This window comes from Rhea americana, unplaced genomic scaffold, assembly GCF_003343005.1.
Source record: "Rhea americana isolate MKP2758 unplaced genomic scaffold, rheAme1 scaffold_47, whole genome shotgun sequence".
NCBI lineage: Eukaryota > Metazoa > Chordata > Aves > Rheiformes > Rheidae > Rhea > Rhea americana.
In genome coordinates, this window is record NW_028186612.1 from 5,412,863 (window position 1) to 5,434,032 (window position 21,170).

Sequence of the window (21,170 nt, forward strand, 5' to 3'; positions counted from 1 at the left end):
TCAAAGAGCTAAGACCCCAGCTATGACAAACTTTCAGACATATTTCTGAGTCTGATGTGGGTATTTGCAACAGCTGAGAGACAAAAAGAAGCTGAGAAAAAAACCTTTTGAGTGCTGGACATATACAACAAATTGCTTCAAAAAATTACCTCTCCAAGTTTATTCTATTCACGTGCACAATATTTAACTCTTACTGAGATCAAACGTCTTTTATAATGAAAATTTTCCATTTTTATCTCACTTCCACTAACTCCTTACTTCCATTATGCCTTGAATAAATCATTTAGTTCCTCTATTAGGCCCTTTACTGGTTRGTATAAACTAATCTGCAAAGTCATTTCAGTTCATCCGTCTTCCACATCACTCCCAAATAAGTTTATACATCAAGAAATTGAATTATAAGTTTTGTAGTTTTGTGTTCCTKTTCCAAAAACTCTATTTCAGTTAATAAATTATATGTGCAGTGTTTTCCTGTAGAAGATTTTTTTCCTCAGTTTAGTGTTTTCTTTTTCTATCGGAAAAGGCAGGTTAAACAGGTGCCCCTTGCACTTGGAGAATAAGGTTGTAAAGATGTAATAGTCCTTCCTTTGTGAGGAAAATCATTCCACCTTGATCAACTGATCCTGGGAAAAGTGTCTCTTCATTTTCCCTGAGGAACAGCAATCAAGAAAAGTATTCAGTGCAGAGCTTGAGTTAAGACCTATTATATAGGGCTATGAGGATCTTGAAGACAGAGGAAGAAGCCTTGGAGTTGAGCCTGTGTTTGTGCAGAAAATGAAGGGAGTGAAGGAGAGGTGAGAAGACCTCATGGAAAGTGCAGCTGATCAAATTCATTGAGTAATAGTGGAGGGATTCAGGTCTAGTGGGACAGATGGTGAATAGGGCCACCATCGTGGTAACAATTCAACAGGAGAAATGAGAAGAAGCACTGTATGAAATTGTCCACCAGCAGGTCTAAAACAAGCAAAGGGAGATACAGTTTTATACAGCATATAACRAAATGGAAGGGCTGATGGATTTGGAATGTGTTAGTGAAAGCCAAAAGTATAAATAGATATCAGAATTATCAAAAAGATGTAAGATAAATTCAGAGGATAAGAATAAGATAAATTCAGTGGGTAGGTGTATGAAACACTAGCCCATATGCAACCTCCATTTGAGGGAACTAGGAGGGTACAGCTTCTCAAGGTGGACAGGCTTACTGTTTTYTACATTTTTTTTTCCAAAGCATCTGCTACTGGCAATGTGGGAATCGCCAGGGCAAKCCACAGCTCTGAGCCCACCCTGAAAGACTGGAAGCCTGCTAAGGAATAGGGAGATCACAGAATAAAGGTACCAGCTCAGTGTGGAGAGGGAGAATGCGTGGACCACTGCAGCCAGGCTTATCTTTTTGCAGGGAACGTAGCAGTGCAGAGGGACTTGCCTGTGCATCTGCAGTCAAGTCAATTTGTGCGTAATCAGTCAGCCAGCTTAGAGGGAGGGGAAGAGTGTGCAGCAAACGGCTTCTATCAGCACTGTGTTAGTAAATTATTAGAGTATGCGCCSGTGTAGGCACACTGGACACAACTGTGCGCCAACATTCAGCTCTGCTCAGACTTACCCAGAAGGTGACAGGTTCGTGCACTGTCCCATGGCAGAGCAGATATGTGAGGAAGGTGAATTTGAGAAGGATAAGTAAACCTCAGGTAGGTCTGCATCCACTAGGGTGTGTTTGTAGCAGGGAAGATTTGTGTGTGTTACTCTGTAGAAGTAGGGCAATGTGTAGAAGTGTGGCAAGAAGTGCTGCTTGGAGACCCTGTATGTCACAGAGAAACAAGTGAAGAAAGGAGGATTTGCATTTGTTAAAAGTATTATGTCAAATCAGACGTTTACGCTGACGAAAAGGACCCATTATTTTTTTTTAACAAACTCTTTCGGATAGTTTAAAGCTGAGACTCGTGTCTCTCCTGATTTCTACTATTGGATGCTGTATTTGAATGGATCCCCTTTATTGAGGCTTCATTGCAATGTAATGATTTGAACACATAAAGGATGAACTTAAAACATAGGAACTGGATGATGAGGAGAAGCAGAAAAGGTTTGCTGGTCTGAGTAAGTGCAAGTTCATGCAAGTGCAAAGATTGTCTCCTGCAATAGATCTTCTAAACTAGAAAGGTAACACATTATTTCCAACAGCCACATTTTCCTTGATTCGGTAACCTCTGTGGCAGTGAATTCACCGGACATTGTCTTTCATACTTGACTTGGTTGGTAGTTTTCCTGTGCTATCATACTTTACTCCAGTTTAACCTGTCAGTGCTTTTAATGAGCTGAAGGAGCACTTCCAGGGAAAAGAGGGCAGAAGAAAGTCCAAAACCCACACCTTCTCTCTATGAGCAGAATATTCCCAGTCTCTATGTGAAACTTGCTGAGTACAGTGAGGAAATCCTTCACTCACCTTCCAGTAAGGAAACTGTAGCTGATTAATTATTTTGAAGCCATCTCAGGTCCAAAAAGACATTCAGAACAGGCAAAACCATCACATAATGTCTTATGAAGTGATTTACTGGAAGCTTAGTTGACACAGCTTCTGTCTGCTTTTCTTCTTTACCATSTCACGGCACAGATAGTCCCAGACTTTGGGCTGAGGGCCAGCCGGTTGGTGACTGTCAGAGGTAGAGAGGTTATGGTGCTATTTATAGATATAACTAAAAGAGATAATGGAATGTGGGAAGGAAGAGGGGAGAAGAATGGTTTTTCTCCACAGAAGAAACTGAATTAAAAAAAGTATTGTAATTTGAACATAAAATTGGAGTAAAAGCAGGAATACTTGGACATTCCCTTCTTGAGTCTTGAGGAGGGTTGAGTCTTTTTTATTTGATTAGACTTTTTATACTAAAAAGAAACACTTCTTTTTAAASCTAAAATTGTGTCAGAACGTGTTGGCAGAAAGTTTTGGGCCAGTCCAGCTCAATTTTGTGGAGAAGAGTTTCCTTTCCTCTGCCTTTGCTACCCAGAGCAGCCAGTTTCTGAATCATCCTGGAAGCGAGGACATGCCACTTAGGAGGAGAAGTGCGAGTTGTGTGCTGGATTTTGTACAGTCACACAAGCTAATCAGGAGGAAAGACTAGAACATTCAGCTAATTGCTTACAACCATCAATTCCATTTTCATAATAAGCATGCTATCAAATCGTGTAGATTAGCAAATTAGCTAAGGCTTTGTGAACTCTAAAGAAGCATTTGTTTAAAACATGAGCAGCTGCTGGGCCAGATGGCAAAGTCCTGCCCCGTAGCAGGCGCGTTACCAGAAAGATGGAGAAGTGCATGGAGGAAGTGCAGTCTCTCCTCATGCCGTGTCTATACGACCATTAATCACACCGGCACACTGGAAGCAGAGCTTCAAGGAACAYGGGCATGAGTAAGCACTGTATGTAAAACCCAGCAGTTCATGTTGACTTGGATGGCCCATCACCACCGCTGATTAACGTTGCAATCAGTGAGYGTTGAGTATGCTGCAGACTGGCTGGCCTTGGCCATGGCAGAGCTCTGCTCAGAGACCCTGCCAGCTCACTGTCCGCGCTGGGGCTGCTCCCAGAGCTGCTAACACTTCYGCACTGACATCAAGACATCTGCAAAGAGGCAAGTCTTGTATCGGTGGCTGCGCCAAGAAATGCAGTGGTTTGATTAAACACAGCCTGTCATACTATGCTTGAGCCTTAAAGCTTCCCACAAACTGGTTATTCAGGCCTGCTGCTTCACCCCTTGCATTTCAATAGTGTTTTGTTCTGTGAGTGTCATAAACACTGATATAAAAGAGCCAAAGGTCTAGCCTTGTATTTACACTAGATACTCCCTTCTGTGAACAGAACAGACCTTCTGCGGCTTTTACGTCATCAACTTAGTTTTGGAAAGTTGGCTACTTAGTTTTCCATCCTGGTTCTCCAGTGGCAGTTACGGTCTCTTTAGCTTGTATGTGGATTACCTTTACACAGTATATATGCCAGTTATAGAGAACAAACTTTTTTTAAAAAGATTTCTGCGCTGCTATTTTGCTTCCTTTGTTAGTGCATCCCCTCAAACCTGGGAGAAAGCCAATATGAAAAAGTCATCACCTTGTTCCCTTTAAAACCTTATCTTTAAACTCCTTTGTCCTGACATCAACTAAGAGAAAAGCCCACGGTGAAGGAGCTGGCATGCTGAGAGCCCTCTGACTTCTTGTTGGTCTGCTTTGCTGAGGACTCATGCACCATCAAGTTTAAAATGATTTAGCTTCAATTTGATGGGAAATGGGAAAGTTGCAGAAACCTTGAGACCTTCCACAAGCTGGAGATGCTATTTCCCCAGTGTAGAAATACTGTAAAGCTCTCCCTTGTCTGATACAGCCACTTAGGTTTTGCAGCCTCAAAATACTTCGTTAGTGTAGGCTTCTGGGGAGAACTCATATTACACAGACAGTGTTAATGGGACAGACACAACATGGAAAACTTCCAGTTTTAGGTTCATCTTCAGAATGGAAAGGAATCAACCTAATGTCAAACAGTAATTAGAAATGTTGTCTGTCCTATCATCCATCACTAGAGCCAATATTAAAGTGTAGTAAAAAATCCCTATCTTCTAATTGTCCTTTTTGCACACACACACACACACACACACACACCCAGCATCTAGTGCAGAACATGAGAGTTACTATAAGGAAGATTGTTGTTTCAGACCATGTGTTTGAATTTGTGAATCAAAAAGTGACCTGAGCAGCAAAAAGTGGTAGAAAAACTTCTGGGGGAAGTGAGATTCCATATAATTAGGAGGATTTTTTTTAAACCTCATGCATTTCTAGTAAAACCTGGGCAATTGCACTGTGCTGGTTTCCAGGGTTTGAGAGGCCTACTAAAAATGCTTTTGTTTGGCTTTATTTTTTAAAAAAATCATTTTGTTCTTTTCACTTATCAGCAGAGAATCAACCATTCGTGCTTCCAGATCTGGAGCAAAATAATAAAAATAAACTTTGCTTTATGAGTTCCTCTCAGAGAGCTGCTTTTTATTCAGCTTCCCCTGAAGTGGAAGCAATGTATCGTGGCCTCCTGAGTACCTGATCTCAGCAGAGGACTGATGGAAGATTACTTCTGTGTGGGAGCACACAGCACTAGTCGCTGCCAACAGGAGAAAAACACACTCGATAGGTTTGCCAGATTTGCTATTTTTCTTCTGTGTTTTAGTTTGTTCACTTATTTAGTATAACATTTGGGCTGGAGACCAAGTCTCGTCCCAGTGATGCTGTGTCATTTTCCTTCCCTCTACCATACTAAAATTAAGACAACTTTGGAAAGTACTCTGAGAACCTTGAAAAGAATTACAAAAGAAGCAAACAGTAGTGGGGAAATGTGTTTAAAAAAGAAGAAATATGAGTATATGAGGAAATGAATGAAGCTGAAACAAGCACCTGTTTGTTCACTCAGGATAAGAAGGAAGGAATGAAGGAACCACCATGAAAACTAAAGGCATCCTCAAACAAAGAGGAGGAGTCTTCATCAGGAAATAGGAGGCAGAAAAATTTGGATGGTGGGATCTATTGTGAAGAGGAAGAAGCGATAGAAATTACATAACTCTTCAAAAAAAAACCAGTGATAATATCCTTGATTTATTTGCACAGATAGGATCTTTTATGATCTTGATATGAACCCTGGGAAAAAAAGAAGTGCAAATAATCACCATAAAGGAAAAGCCTGAGGAATAACAACCCACCAAACTGTGCTCAAGTAAACTACTTTTGGGGCAGCTGTTAAAATGGACTAATGCACTAGAGCTTTCATGAAATTTAGATCTATTGCGAGGAAGAATTACAGGGAGAAGTTTAGTGTCAAAGTCCACCTGTGACAAGAATTCAAGAAAGATCATTAGGTAGATGGCTGCTGATTTCAGTGCAAGATACATCAGGTCTATAGTTACCAAGATGTCCAGATGACTGAATAGTCAGAAAWTCCTGGAGGTGATGCTTGAGCATTTTCATGACTCATAACTGCATAATTGTTTTGCTCCTATTTGCAGAAGTTTTATTACTCCTGTGTGCAAAGAATCTCATTGTTAGAAATGTTTGCAAAGCTTTTGAGTTTCACTGATGCAATTCTTCCTGTAGGAAATCAGAAGCAATTTTTGACTATTTACTATTTTTTCATTATGATTTATTGTACTAACTGCCCGGTCAGGGGTGGCAAGCAATTTTATGTGATAAGTGATGCTAAAGGAATGCTGACCTGTTGGTGTGTGAAGTGTGCAAATTAACAACACRACGATGTAATTTGCATGCAATAAGCAAGGTAGGGATCAATGGTTAGAGTGGATGCTAGAGTATTTGCAACGTACTGTCTGATGTATTGCTGCTGTGTTGTTTCAATCTGACAAACATCTTTCTTGGCTTTTTATATTATGAACCTTTTAGCGTAAGGTCTATCCTGGTCAGTTTGTTGGCCTCTTGCCTACTTTTATTTGATTAATGTCTATGTAGCCCCTGGCTATGCAGGACCCCTCATAATAACTAATAACCCTGTGGAGTCACCCTGAATTTCCAATTACTGTAGAAAGGAGCGAGAAGACTAGATTTGGCATCCTGTGCTCCTGACAATAATGTCTTTAGCTCTGTTCAGAGAAAGCTTGATTTCACAGAGGAGTGAGCACTTACCAGGAACAAATGAAGGTGCTGCCACTAAAGTCTTTCTAAGGAGACTTTGCACTCGTTAGGCCGATTTTGAGCAACAGATAAGTTCTAATAGTCACCCAGTCCAGTTTGAACAGGAAGCAGAAATATCTTATGAAGTGAGTACAGCTTTGCTTGATACACACTGGATAGCCTTCTTACAATCCCAGATGGACCAAGAAGTACGAAGAGAGTATCAAAGAGGCATGGGAACTTCACAGTTTTGTCTTTTTTGGCTGAAGGATAGAGATGTACTTACATTAATTAAGCAGCTCCTCCCAGTCTGTTAGCACCCAACTCATTTACAGGCCCAAGAATTCTCCTTCCAGTGAGTATACATGTTAAAATGTGCAGTACAGATTGACACTCTCTGGTTTTTCTCCCTTCATTGCCAGATTTGATGTATTTGGTTCTCAATAAAGAGTGCAATAGATTTGTCTGGAGTCACATTTGAGTAAAGTTCAGGCTTGTCTTGTGGGCAAGGCATGGATTTTGAGGACTGCATTCATTTTCCTGCTCTCCCACTTTACTTATATAACACAAAATAAGCACTTTATCCATGTAGCTTCTCACAAGCAAAATGAAAGAAGTAAATATCTCACTACTCTGTTTAGATCATAAATTCTCCAGGAATAGAGATAATCTCAAATAATAGTTCCTTCTGGTGCCTACAGTTATGGGTCCCCACTGTGTTACCACTAGAAGAGTTGTTCTGTGGGTACCCACATATTAAACATTTACAAATTTCTGAGGACTGAACTTTATTACTCAACTGGTCCCTCCCATTTGTATTTTCTGTGTGACGAGCACTTCATAATAATGGAAGAGTACAAAACTTTTATTCTAGGTGTTAAGAGAGGTGTGATCAGCCATCGAATCTACTGTAGGCAGCCATTTGTTTAATAGCAAGCCTTACATGTCTTTTTTAATCCTTCTTTTCTAGGGAATGTGACCAGGAATTGTACAAGCCAAGGCTGGACAGATGTGTACCCTGCACCATAYGCCCTAGCTTGTGGATATGATTCCAACAGCACTCCAGAGGAAGAGGTGGGTAAACCTAGATGGATAGACTACAAGATTTACCAGGGGTAGACRATAGAATCGCATGATGTTCCCCTGCCTGTTTTTTCCATTCCCATTGTTTTTCTTCAAGAAGGAAGGATCCTCTTGAGGACCCCTCGAAGCAGAGCTCGAGTGTCCTTCTGGTCAAAGAGCTGACCCTCGCTTTGATTTCCAAGGTAGTGGCAGCAGCTCAGCACCAGAAAAGATCAGAGCGGTGTCACTGTGATGCCCATGTGCCACTTCATGTGCTTGATTTTACATTTACATTACATTTACATTTGAAATGTTAGTCCAAGCTGTCCCTTGAAATATTTATATATTTTGTTAGGAAATACACAAGCTCCCAAGGATATTGCCTGTGTGTAAATTAGTAATTAGTGACCCGTGTGTAATTAACTTTAAAATATTGTAGCATACTGGCATTTACACAGAAAGAAGATTGTTACTGGGTAGCTGCATGCTGAGACATGAAAGGTTAAATCTAAAGAGGATAACAAAAGTGTTTTTTAAAAGCGATATTCATCTCACCTAACTAAAAGTTCAGTATCTAAGCTAGTTACCTACAGCTGTGCCGTAGTCAATGAGAAAAGGCTTGTTAGAATGGCATTATATTTCACCACAACTCTATATTTGTTTTAAATMCATGCCTTTTTTTGCCACACATCATATGTCAATGTTGGTGAATGTTGGACGTAGGAATCTTAGTAACGAGCAAATACGTGCGGTGAAGGATCTTTGTGTATAACCACACATTACAAAGGCACTCAAACAGTTAATGGAAAATCTGAACTGAACTTAGCCAGCGTTGATAGTGAAGGAATACAAAAAATACCAAAGGGAAAGCAACACAAAGACTTTCGGGGATCTGCTGATGGCAGAGCTTTCKCCTGCTTTGGGGGTCTGCTGCCACTTCACATCTTCAAGTGTCCCATTTCTGTGACCAAAACGTACGGCGCCGATTCYGCCTTGTGTAGGCCAGTGTTAGCAATCCGCAGCGCAAAGACCCTCCACCAAGAGCTCGAGTTTGCGTTCCAGCTGCAAAGGGATTTGGGAATTCCTGTGACATGCCTTGGCGACCCAAAGGACTGCAGTGTTGCCAGAGTGCCTCGTTACCAAGAGAACACGTATTGTGTTCTTTTAATTCTCTCTTAATTATTTTCTTTTTATTTCTGTAGCTTTGTCATGCTGTTTAAGTCTACTTTGTGTGAAAGGTGGCTGAGGAGAGTGAACATGCAGTACTAGCTTGTGAAGAATAGAGGGTTTTTTTTGTTTTTTTTGTTTTTTTGTTTTTTTGTTTGACTTGGCTTTCAGTTTGGGGAAAAAAAAAAAAAAAAAGAGCAGCAGGCAGTATGAGGCATGAGGTCCAGAATAGACTGATAACCATCCATGCCTAAAATGCACTTTTAACATCTACTGGTCTCAAGTCAGAAACAACAAAAGTATAAAAACTAGGTAAGGAATATGTGTAAGATTTTATTCCTAAATTCTAGCTGTCCTTGGAAAGCAGATGGTGTTGGCACTGACATAGTGTTCCTACGAATCTTGCCATGATAATGMTTCCTTGTCCAACCTGACTTTGAAGAACAGTATGTAAAGAAACTGGGGGTTGTTTTGCTACCCCATTTTCAGAAGGGATGAACCACTTCCCCACTGTGTGTCTTTGATTAGAACTGGGCCACCCTTGATGCCCCCGTAGGCTCCATCTTCCATCTAGAGGCAATAAAGAGAAATAGGCATCTTCACAGGTCACTTCGTCCCACATTTCTCCCCAAAGAAAATTAATTCTAGAAGGAGCCTGGATAAGTTTAGCCTTAGAGACCTAAAGTAGATGAGATGAACTCTAAGCATGTTTGGATACAGGGCTGCACAGGATCTATTATCAGCATTTCTGCTGCCTCATGCTCATTACAAATGTAAGTGGTTCACAGTCTCACCTCAGTTACACAGGAAAAACATAGAGGCTGCTCAACAGAATTTAAGTTGATTCTGAATTGCCCTTAGTATAGCACCTGCCTTAACTAGCTATTCTTACAACATGCCTGAGAAAGTCAGCAGAGGTTTTTAGAATTCAGAAGGAGAATGATAAAGTTGTTCAATTTTGTGCAGTAATCAACAGCACATCTAGGTTTAGAGCTCGAGCATGCGTTTCCTTTACATCTCCAAATCCCTCTCTTTCTTCTAATATGAATATTTTAGTAATCTGTGCATTAAAAGTGAAATTCCAATTCTATTTGTGATCTTGGGTAAAATTCTGTACTTTGATATCTGTAAAACAGGAGCTGATCATCCTCAGCAAGTACAAATTGAAGAGTGAGAATTGATTATATGCTGTTTCCGGAGCAGAGATAACTCCACATTCCCACATGAAAGTGAATGCAGAACTATCTCTCTATACACAAGAAGGATCAGTTATCATAAAATAGAAGGGCAGGGAATTGCTTACTGAATAATTCTAAGATCCTTCTGGGCATAACTTGYTTTGTGAATAAGAAGTAAGAGGCCCATACCTGTATTCTCACTTGCCAGTTTCCATCAGCCAGCCCACTGCTGATATCTCCAATGCTGTATTTTTATTTCCTTCCCTCCATTATACCTTCTTCTCTGCTCTCCCAAATATGTGTAGGATGACCTCTTCCTCCAACTCAGTCCCCCAACACAAGCTCTCTCCTGCCTGGCCAGAGCTCTCCTTGCCCGTGAAGCAGTATAGACATGACCACTGTAACCTTTGTGCTGTCTGAAATTCCCATCTTATTTTAATGTGCCTCCAAGCTGCCTTGTGCAAATACTAGAGAATTACCTCTCACCTCTGCCTCACTGGTTCTGTAAAGTTCCTACTACTCAACACAACCTACGAAAATAGCGTATAAAAGTGTCAGTCCTCACTGTAGTCAAAGAGTGATTTCCCAGACAGGGTTGGGTTTAGATTTTTAATCAATACTGCTTTTTCTAGGATTTTTTGRCATGCATTTTTTTTTTAATGGGAAATGATGGCAAGGGCTAGATTTTAAGATTTTCAACAATTGGAGTTGTCTTCTTATGAAAATATGGATTCTTCATCAACAAAACAAATGCCCAAGAACCAACCAATCTTCTTATTTTAAGCTGATAATCAAAATATATAAATTTAGATTGTTGCTGCAGAGCCCTATGAGAGCTGGTGTTCCGATTCCTTATTTCAGCATTTTCTTTAGACCAGGTCTCCATGTCAGATTAAAGTCCCATGATGCTGCATGCTCAGAGACTCCCTCTGTGTGCTGTCTTCCATGTACATATGTGTGCTTTAGTGAGAACATTTTAAGACAGCTTCTTTTTCCTTGCCAAAACAAAATCTGTCTTCCACAAAAGCGAAAGCAATTTTCACATCAGTTGTCCTTAACCTTCATTAATAAAATGAGTTCATCATAGTCAGTGCTGACATGCCAATGCACTGCTTAACTGAATATTAGTCACTCTTGTTTCACAAGATTATAACCATGTAACTGTCTATGTGACTGTCAAATAAGACTCTTTTCTCTAGAAACCTTTCCCCTGGGAAATTGTGACCTGKTTGTGGTGTGATCCAACCTCTACTGCAACCAGACATTTGTCACTAAAAAAATCAATAAAAACTCACTGATGGTGTGTAGGAAAGCGTGTTGGTRGCTCTTTGAAAGTCCTGTTTTTCTTCTTTTTTCACGTTAGCAAACAACATTCTACGGCACAGTCAAGACTGGCTACACCATTGGATATACCTTATCGCTCATTGCTCTCACGGCTGCTATGATTATTTTATGTCTCTTCAGGTAAGACCATGAGAAAAAAAGACAAAAGTAAGGGGATGTCTCGGAGGAAATTGTGGCTGTTCAAGCACAGATAAATAACTGTTTTAGTTATAGGCCATGAGTGTCATACATGGAAGTCAGAAGATTTCTGTCATGTCTAAGGTGGACAGGAGATGAAAGTTCTTCTGTCTTTTGATGTCACTATTTTCTGATATGTGAATTGCAGCCTTTGCACRAGAGGTACAAACCCAATCTAGTTATTTACAGCAGGAATTATCTCACTAAATGCATAGTCTTATGTGGTAGATCTCTGTATCTGAGCTAGTCATCACGTGTTCTATTTATGGTCCACAGAGATCTAGTTAGTATGGTTTATGTGGATTCTAAGGATAATACATTTCAACTAAAGCAGGTATTTAAAATGTGACAGATGAATTACACCCCAGAACTACCTCCAAAAGCGTTCTCAGAAGTGTCTCCTACTAGCCCACGTAGATCTAGGGCAAGACATAGGCAGCTAGTGCCATTTAAGACATGCTAGGTTCACTGTGACATATGCACAGGGTTCACAGATACGAAGCAGGACCTTCAGGAGGCACAAGGCTTCATGGATTGGCAGGGAGATATTCTACAGTACATCAAATGACACCAGATATCTAGGTTCTGGCAGCTGAATTCATTCTCGATTTCTGTTACTTACAGTAGACTCAAGCGTCTGAATTTGGGTGTCTCCAGTGAAGAAGCCTACATATGGGATAGTCTTCTATTACAATGGTGTTTAAATATAGAGCGAACAGCATCAATGAGATGGAAGAATCTGATAGGTCTTCCATCTACTTATGCTACTGCTAAAGTGGTTTACTTTAAGTATCTTTCTTACTGTATCATTGCAAATTTATTACAGTCCAGTCCAGAAATCATTCCCCCACAAAAATGTGGGAAGCAATATATTCTAGAGTAACTCTTGAATTTACACCAAAACTTCATGACCCTTCACAGTCCTTGAGCAGAGGCAGCCACTTCCTTTGCACCTCCCAGTGTACACACTCTCTCCACTCCTCTCATAAGCAAAGGAGTGAATCAGACACATGATCAAATTATCTCATCTCCAGCAAGGTACAAGGTGCCAGCTGAACTGGTGAAGCTGTCTGGGTTCACCCTCTTCATCTGTGGCAAACAGTGTGAATTGACTGGGCTTCACCTGCGAGAACAGAGGACTCAGCTCAGTCACATTATCTTGCCATCATCAGAGATCAAGAGCACAAACTCTGCCACTCATAGTGACTCATTAAGAGGTGGCAATTTGATCACGTTGCTGAGTGAGGTCTGTTCTGGTTCTGATGACTGTACAAAAAGTACCCATTTCCACAGTATTAGGCCTTTTGCTTTTAGCTGATATAAAGTCCCACTTTGAAAAGCAGWCTTACTTGATCAAAATAGATCTTCAGAATACATTAGCAGGTAAGGGGAAGAATAAGCCTATCACTGTTAATATAATCAATACCTAGTCCTTTTAAAATAAAAATATAGTTCGTATTGCTCCAGAAAACATGTGGGATGTGTTAACTTTGGCAAAGGTTGCTAAGAATTTATTTCTCTTCCTCTAGAAATATTCCACTTCTAAAAGAATTATTACAGTACCAACATCCTATAAAAAAAGCAGACCTTTATTGGGAGCAAAGTCTGTTTGGTCAAAAGCATCCCTTTTTCAATGCATCCAACCCCGTTGAAACTGTTTCCTATCGTTCTGTATTTTGACCTTCTTTCTGACAATCTGAAAGATAGYAACACCACTGCGTAGCACACAGAATGCCACATCTTTTGTGGCTTTAAAAAGGCTTAAGTGGGTCTTCAGTGAGTCACATCAGTATATAGTCAGTCTCAAAGTTTCTGATGATGTTTAATTGAAAGTCTGTATATTGGCAGAAGAAACATGTAAATAGATAAATAATGCTTTTGAATAGCCTTGCTATTCAGAAATGTTTTTTTCTTCTCTTGCTTCTCAACAGAAAACTACACTGTACTCGAAATTATATTCACATGCACCTCTTCATGTCCTTCATAATGAGAGCCATCGCAGTCTTCATAAAAGATGTCATCCTTTTTGAGAGTGGAGAATCTGAACACTGCTTTGTGAGCTCAGTAAGTAGCCATTCACGTTGAAGCTTCCACCTTGTCCTGTTTGCCTCTCTCAAMTGATGCACCAAAATGACCTTGTAAATGCTTGTGAGTCAGCATTTGRGGAAGATTTCAGTTTTCAGTCATTTGAGAAGAAACAAAAACCTAATTCCTACCGTTTAGTTTGGATGGAAAGGGCATAAAATAAATAATAATGCTCAAAGGTTTGTAGGTATATCTCCTCCTTTGTGAGATGTCCCATTAGCCTCAGTAAGTTTAATAAGGCTCTCCACTGATTGCATTAACCAGATCTCCCCAGGAACTTAGACAGCTATCTCACATGTAGAAGTCTATATATAAAGAGCAAAACTTAAATTTTCATCTGAATCTGAATCCTATGATAACCATATGTAACAGATTTCTCCACTGGGCTGATAGAGGAGGGAAAAAAAGGAGCTCGGATATTTCTCACTTTACAAAAAAACCTCACATTCAGTGTAATCAATTGAAGCAAACATGAAGGCAGGAGAAGAGCTGTTGATCTAAAGGCTGTATTGACAGAAGAAGACACTAGACTAAAATAAATTTAGGCAGGCAATTAAAATCACAGAAACAGTGAGATGTGACCAGAATTCAAAAAAAAATCCATAATGAATTCATAACATTAGAAGAGTTACTTACTGGTAAAAGCAGGACAGGGACACAGCAGGGGACTGAGCACAGCGGTGAAGCACAGTAGAGAAGCCAAGAACCCAGTGATCCATGGAGCCTGTACTAACCTCTCACCCCGGTGCGAGTTTCTACCAGGTCATGGCTGAGGCATGATAGCAGAAGACAGTGTGAAAAGTGTCCACTGTCCATGCTGAAACACTCCTGTGTATAAATACAGGACTTTGTCTTGAAGAACACTGCAGTTCCTGGAAGCCAGTGTGCTTTCAGCCAGGCCCATGGCTTCCACTATTGTGTGTGTTTCTCCCCAGTAGAGGATTTTTGCTGTCAATGCCAGCTCAGGGTGAATGGCTGGATGGTACATAAGGGTTATAAAAATACATGGAACAGATCTGTCTCTGCTGTATTAGGTTGGAGCTTACCCATTGCAAAATCTGCATCCATCTTGACCAAACATTTTGGAGAACTTACTAGGTCGTAGGCAAAAAATACCTACCTGAAATGCAATCAAAATGCCTCTCATAATAATTATCTGCTTGCAGAAAACCTTTGTATTTAGGCTGGGTTTAGTTGGGTTAGGTTGGCTTAAGTTAAGTTAAATGATTGGATTGTTTGTGTTTTGGATTCGCAGGATAAAGTTTTAACTTGGAAGAACTAGGTACTATTTTCTGAAGGTTGCTTGTATGCATTGAAAATAGCAAGAATGAACATGGCCTTGATCTCCTTCARTCTGAGGACAGATTTGAACAAACGATTCCATTTACTGAATGCTCTSACCACTGTGCTATTTTAGAATAGGGGTGAACCAAGGAAATGATGATATTTTAATAGAAAACAAAATATTTCACTTAGTTCTTTTGAGAAAAAAGGGATAAAGGCACCCTCCTAGTATAAAATCAGGGCTGCAAAATCGAAATGAGTGGAGGCCTCTCTCAGCATTCCTGATGAAGAGACCTAATTCCTGTGTTTAGCATTACATTTGGCAGTAAGAAGACCTAATATAATGTTTTGTACACCAACCGCGTAAAAAAAAAGTTTAACCTGTCCACAAACGTACGTGTCAGTACTCCAGTCAAGTAAAAATTCCACTTCACGTAGGTGCATATGTAATTGAAAAAGACAAACTTGTCTGTAGTCTTTCCTACAGCAGCGTTTTTTGCTTCATTTTATGTAACGCAAGAAACTGATTGCAATGTTAACTCCACAGCAAGACTTTTCATTCTTAAATTCAAATAATTTAGGATTACCATTGAGCTATTTGGCATGAAGGCCCTGGAAATTCAGCTTGTTGGGCATTTCCATGGGTCAGAGTGCCTGAGCATTTGTAGTGTTCAAATATCAGTGCAATAAGCATTTCAGGGAAYTGAGGCCAATGCAGCACATATGTGATGAGTAGCACTGAGCCATCATATATCACATATATTCAGCGATGGATGGTGTTTAAGTAATGGTTTGTAGTCACTGTTGCCTCCTTAAATTTCTTGGTCCTTCTTCCTTGGTAAATCTATGTCTAGGAGGACAGAAAAGTTATTCTGGTTTGATGAAAAATTTAGCCTGCCTTTCGTGTGGCAGAGACCCTGAGTTGGCAAGCAAGGCTAGTTTTCATAACTAAATGCAGCAAGCTTAAATGASCATTGGTTGCAGGGGCTATGCAAAGTGGCACAGGCCCTTTGTSCGGTGTTAAGGAAACTCAGCACTAAAGCGACAATAGCTTTACAAATATCTCGAGCCGCTTGCCCTTTCCCGGCTGCCCAGATCAATTAAGCTTGTCCTTAAGCACAATGGTGATCCCATGGCACATGCAGCAGCACCTGGACTGGCCTTCAGAGGAGGCTGGCCCTCCAAAAACCCGTTGTGTGGGGGGAGAGGTTCAATGCAAAAATGAATTCAAGGTTCAGAAGACCATAAGGAGCAAGAATTTCTGGCCTATTGGTTAGAGATTTCATCTGAGAGGGAGGGGCAGAGGTCCTGCTACACAGATTTTTCCAGCAGTTTCTCAGTACTCTTTAACTTTCATATAAAATAGGGAAACAGTCCTACCAAGAAGTTCCTAGCACAGACTATTGGAAAGTTTTATAAGGCAACAGGAAGGCCATGTTTCAGAAAGGAACTGAATATTAATACCTTGGACCACAGGAAAAGCCATTGGCCTGTTGATGTTGTATAGAGATGAGGGCACCAACACAGCCTCTGGCTCATCCAACAGCACTTTAAAGGAGAGAAGGGCCCCCTGCTCCACCCTCTGAAATAAAAACTTGCTACCTGAGGCATCTGAGAAAGACAGAGAGTAGGAAATGTAAAACTAACCCCTTTACTCAAGATATGTCCTGTGGGAAAAACATCTGCTTCCACTTACAGAGAAGGGGGCAACCTCTTGAATGTGTAAATGTGTAAATATATCAACTGACACTTTTTCAGCAGCTCAGTATGATGCTGCAGAGGTGTACCCCATCCACTGAGTTCCTCAGGACCAGTCAGGCGCAAAGGAGTTGCCTGAGGTAAGGAAGGGCATTGCAGTCTGTCCTTCCTCAGAAATGAGGTCCTGCATGCTCTTGTGTGATCAGCTGAAGGAGACCCTCACCATTCCCACCAAAYAGATGGCAGCTGCGTTTGGTTTTCATGCCAATGAGCAGCACGAGCAAAGGAAAAATCACAGCTCACGTACAGCAGACACTTCTCACTGTGCTGCTCTTCTCCGACCTGAACTACCTCACCCTGTCCACAGAATCCTGTAAAACCCAGCCAAACGGTTGCTGTTGGCTTAGGGACACAGGCATTGCGATGGACAGGGTTCGGTTCCTCTTTCTGGGCTTTTTAACAGCATTTGGTCTCTTCTTATGATTCTGCAAAGAATCTCTGTGATAGTAGCACAACTGTAACAGACCCACCTCTTCATGGTGCAATGGTCTGGATCTTTACCGTCAGGTTAGACTAAGAGATTTCCATCTGCTGAGCAGCTACTGAAGAATATTATTCCCGTATCCACTGATTTTCTGCTCACTGCTAAAATCTRATTTTTACAGCAAGAGAAATGTCAGATGGAAAAAATAACTAGAGAAAGGTCCTATAAATAATACAAGAAAGTACAAAACAAGAGAAAGAGAACTGAGAGACATARTGGAGATGTATGTTTGCCAGTTCTCTTTCAAATCTCACACTAGGGCTTTAAGGTTCACTTCACCAAAGGTATTGAGACACTYCCAGAAAGTACCAGAAAATAGGAAAGAGAGTGGAGGGAGGAGAAGAAAAGAAAGAAAGAAGCTATAACTAGATTCTTTAATTAAGAGAGGCCCTAATGATCCAAGCATTACCTAATAGTAAAAACAAAAGAGAGAGAGGGGGGGGGGGATAATGTTGCATGTATTCATATCAGTTTAGTGCCAGCATTAATTTGAAGATATACYGGCAAGTTTAGTGAATGAAGGATGTGTGAAGCAGTGGGAAGCTATAAATAAGAGGTTTGGGCTGTTTACTGTCCAAGACCAGTGGCAGCCAGGAGCATGGGCTGTAGGGTAACCATCCAACCCGTCTTATTCACATCTTTGTTTAGGTTTTGAAATTGTCCAGCCAGAGATCAGACTCTTTGAAAAAGGACCAGTAGGTGCAAGCTGATAGTCCATCCACGAAGGTAGTATCTCATCACCTTTTCTGCAGCCAAAGAGATGCAGCTTGTACAAGCCCACACKCTGGTATTTATGAAGAAGGCATAAGATGTCTCTTACATCCCCTAGAGAAAGGGTTTTCACACAAGTAATTACTATAGAGCAGCTGACAAAGAGTAACTTCTTTCTTTGTTGGTGAGASAGCTGCTTATGGCTATCATCCTTGCAGCCTTGGTTGCTGCACCATACCCAGCATAGGTTCTCAACCACAGTCAGAGTTGGCACTAGAAAGTAAAAAGGGTTGTGAAGAAAGATTATGGTGCTGGGAGGTGTTCTGCAAAACGGGTTATGGGAGAAGAAGGGAGCATGGGCTTGAGGTCTGAGTTTGGGAAGGGAATGTGCAGTGATGGAGAGTGAAGGAAATCATGAGTATCAGAGAAGCTAAAGCTGCCACACTGTCATTTTGAGATAGGGAGGTGAWGAATGCCAGTGGGGCATGAAGCTGRGGTCCTGGTATGTGGAGCTGGAGGCATGCCAGGCTGGGAAGGTGGGGAAGGTCTGTGCCATAGGATTCGGGTTCTGCTCTGGAGAGATGGAGTTTGCAGTAGAAGCAGCGGAAAGGTCTTCATTTCAGCTATAAGTTAGCCAATCTGAGCATGCCTAAAAGTGGAAAATAAACAGTATTTCACTGCCTAGTTCCACCAGAGAATGGATGGGCAGCGACAGAGAGGGAACCAGTGGGAGCTCTTGCTGGCTTCCTTCCCTGTCAGTTGGTCACAGGAGCTGATAGTCAGTCCCAGAGGATAGTGCTCCACAGGGAAGGGATGAAATGATCCATTCCTTCAAGGAGCAACTATTACATTCAGAGTTATGTCCCATCTGCTTATTAGACTACTCATATCATCCTGCGCTTGAGATCAGTTAGACCAACTAGTCCATTCACTTTCAGGAGAACATCTGCCTGGTCAAGTTCTAACATGGTCTCACATGGTTAAGCTTAGATGAGTTAGCCCCTTGCCATCTCCTTTGCTCATAGGAATGGCCCAGGAGTGAAGGCAGAAGTTAAGATGGAACATTAGACTATAAGACCTTTGGAGCAGGCACTTGCTTTGAATAAATAACCCTATCACGCCTGACATAGCAGTGCCCTAGTCACAGGCTGACGCTTTTAAAGCAATGCCGTATTGCCAATAATGAGATCAGATGTGACAAGTGCGGTGATGTGTGTCGTTAAGGCCCCGATCACCTTCTCCTTGTGGCTGCTGACTTGCAATTGGCTTCTCTTATTACTGAGGTTGCATTTAGAAGCCCCATTATGATTCTCCCACTGATGAGCACAAAATAGGGAGAGGTACCCAATTTATCAAGATAATTCTATTTTTATGACTCAGCTCTGAGTCATCTGACTCAGAGGCTAGACCAGCTAGAGCTAATCACCATCTTAGAAATACTCACAAGACCCTAAATAAAATCAAACTAGTATTCCTAACAGACAAAAATGGAAAGGCCCAGGCCCTCAAAGGCTGTTAGTTATGTAACTCTTATTAAAGTCAGTGGAAATGAAATGCTTAAATAGCCTTGAGGATTAAAGTCACAGGGCTTAAACTTGCTTCTTACGTGAGGTAAAGCAGACATAAGAGCTTCCTACTGAATTCAACAGATGATAGTGTTATCTTTGAGGAAGCCTGTGTGGGAAGGCATAAAGTGCAGTGATGTGGACCACATTTTTTGTTTGCGTAAAATTGCTATAGCTCCATTTATTTTAATAGAGTGCAGCAGTTTTCTGTCAGCTGAGGATCTGACCCTGGCAGGTTTTCCTGTGTTGGAAGCTCATAAAATAGAGGTTGTCTTGTGTAACTTCCATATTAGCAGCGATTAAGTTTTAAAAGTCTTGCTATTTCCAGCTGGCTTTCAGCTGTCATAAAAGAGATGRAAGTATGAAGAATGTCCAAGCTTATCTCATGGGTCATTGGGGTCCAAACGGGTTAAGCTGATGATAGAGAGACAATGTTTTGTTCAGGTTTGTTATTGGCCCAGTTCTGATACAAGTAGAGGTGGTGGCAGGGGAAGAAAAACATGAAAATTGAGCCCAGTAGCTTCTTCCTGATATCTCCATCCTTGCATGTCCRGATGGGAGCGGGAAAGACTAAGCTCACTTGTACAGTGTATGCGTGCATGCATATGGCTGTACTATGCCTATGTACATTTGTCTAGAAATCGTATTTCTTCTTTATGAAAACGATAACAGCTCTACAAGCTCAGTCAATAAATTCAGGTTGTAATGGCTTAATAAATTGCTCTGTGACAGCTGATATGGGATAAGTATTCCAGTATGTGCTCTTAGGCAATGAAGGGTGCATGAAAATGTACTGCATCAAGACCTGGAGGAAAGAGGGTTAAGATAAATGGAATTAATTTGGTATTGCCAAGGCTTAAGAGCATTCTTGCATAATGTTTCTAGGGCTCCCTTGATGCACAGCAGCATGTTAACAGGAAAATGTGTGCTTCAAACCTTGTACCTCTGCGCCTGAGATAGATGGTGGCCATGAGTTTTTTCTGAATTCTGTCATGTTAGTCCATCTGCTGTACATTTTATAGGGTGGACCTACAGCTGAAGCTCCTAAGGGCAGCAAGAGTGAGGGACCGTCATTAAGATTTAAGACKGCTAATCTCATGAAGATCTTTAAAGGTGTTTTATCTTTTCTTTGTTTTAATTACTGGTAAATGAGAATTTACGTTAGCCAAGGTGCTCACAAACTGAAGGTCAGGTGCCTTGATCAGAAACCACTTCACTTCAGTCAAGATGGCATTTTAAGAATTTCTTTAGTGGGTGAATAACCAAARATAGCGTTAGGTTCTCAGCACCCAACACTTCTGCACATCTCCCAGGAAAACTTACTGAGCTGCCCACTTGTGTGGCAATTTAACATTTAAAATAAATTATCRTACTCCACAATAGGGAAGGCAGGAAGGAGCCAAAGGCACCCAAGTGATTTAGGAAGTTAAGTCCCATTTGAATGGACCTTGGATCTCTTGTCTGGTAAAACATAAACCTTAGGGGTCTTTTTTTTTTTCTTGTTAACCTGTTTGAATCAAGGCTAAAACTGCAAYTAAAAAGCAGGGAGAAATAAAGTGATGGATTTTTGCCAGTCAGTCGTGTTTGTTTGTGTTTGTAATTTGTTTTTCTGATGTTATACAAAAGGCTGAATGTGCCAAGGGTAAGTTAACACTTTTTATTTTCCTTTCATTTTTTATGGCTCGGTAAATTGGCTTGACCTAAGGGCTCATTT

At 40.9% G+C, this 21,170-nt stretch overlaps 1 protein-coding gene across 1 annotated transcript in view; it reads left to right on the forward strand.

The window, feature by feature from the left end:
• Nucleotides 1–21,170, forward strand: part of LOC146589325 (vasoactive intestinal polypeptide receptor) — a 112,515-nt gene that overhangs the window by 65,478 nt on the left and 25,867 nt on the right. Inside the window, exons 4-6 of the mRNA XM_085316503.1 lie at nt 7,612–7,715; nt 11,412–11,512; nt 13,501–13,633. Coding sequence (XP_085172629.1) covers nt 7,612–7,715; nt 11,412–11,512; nt 13,501–13,633 — 338 coding nt within the window. The remainder of the gene's footprint in view (nt 1–7,611; nt 7,716–11,411; nt 11,513–13,500; nt 13,634–21,170) is intronic.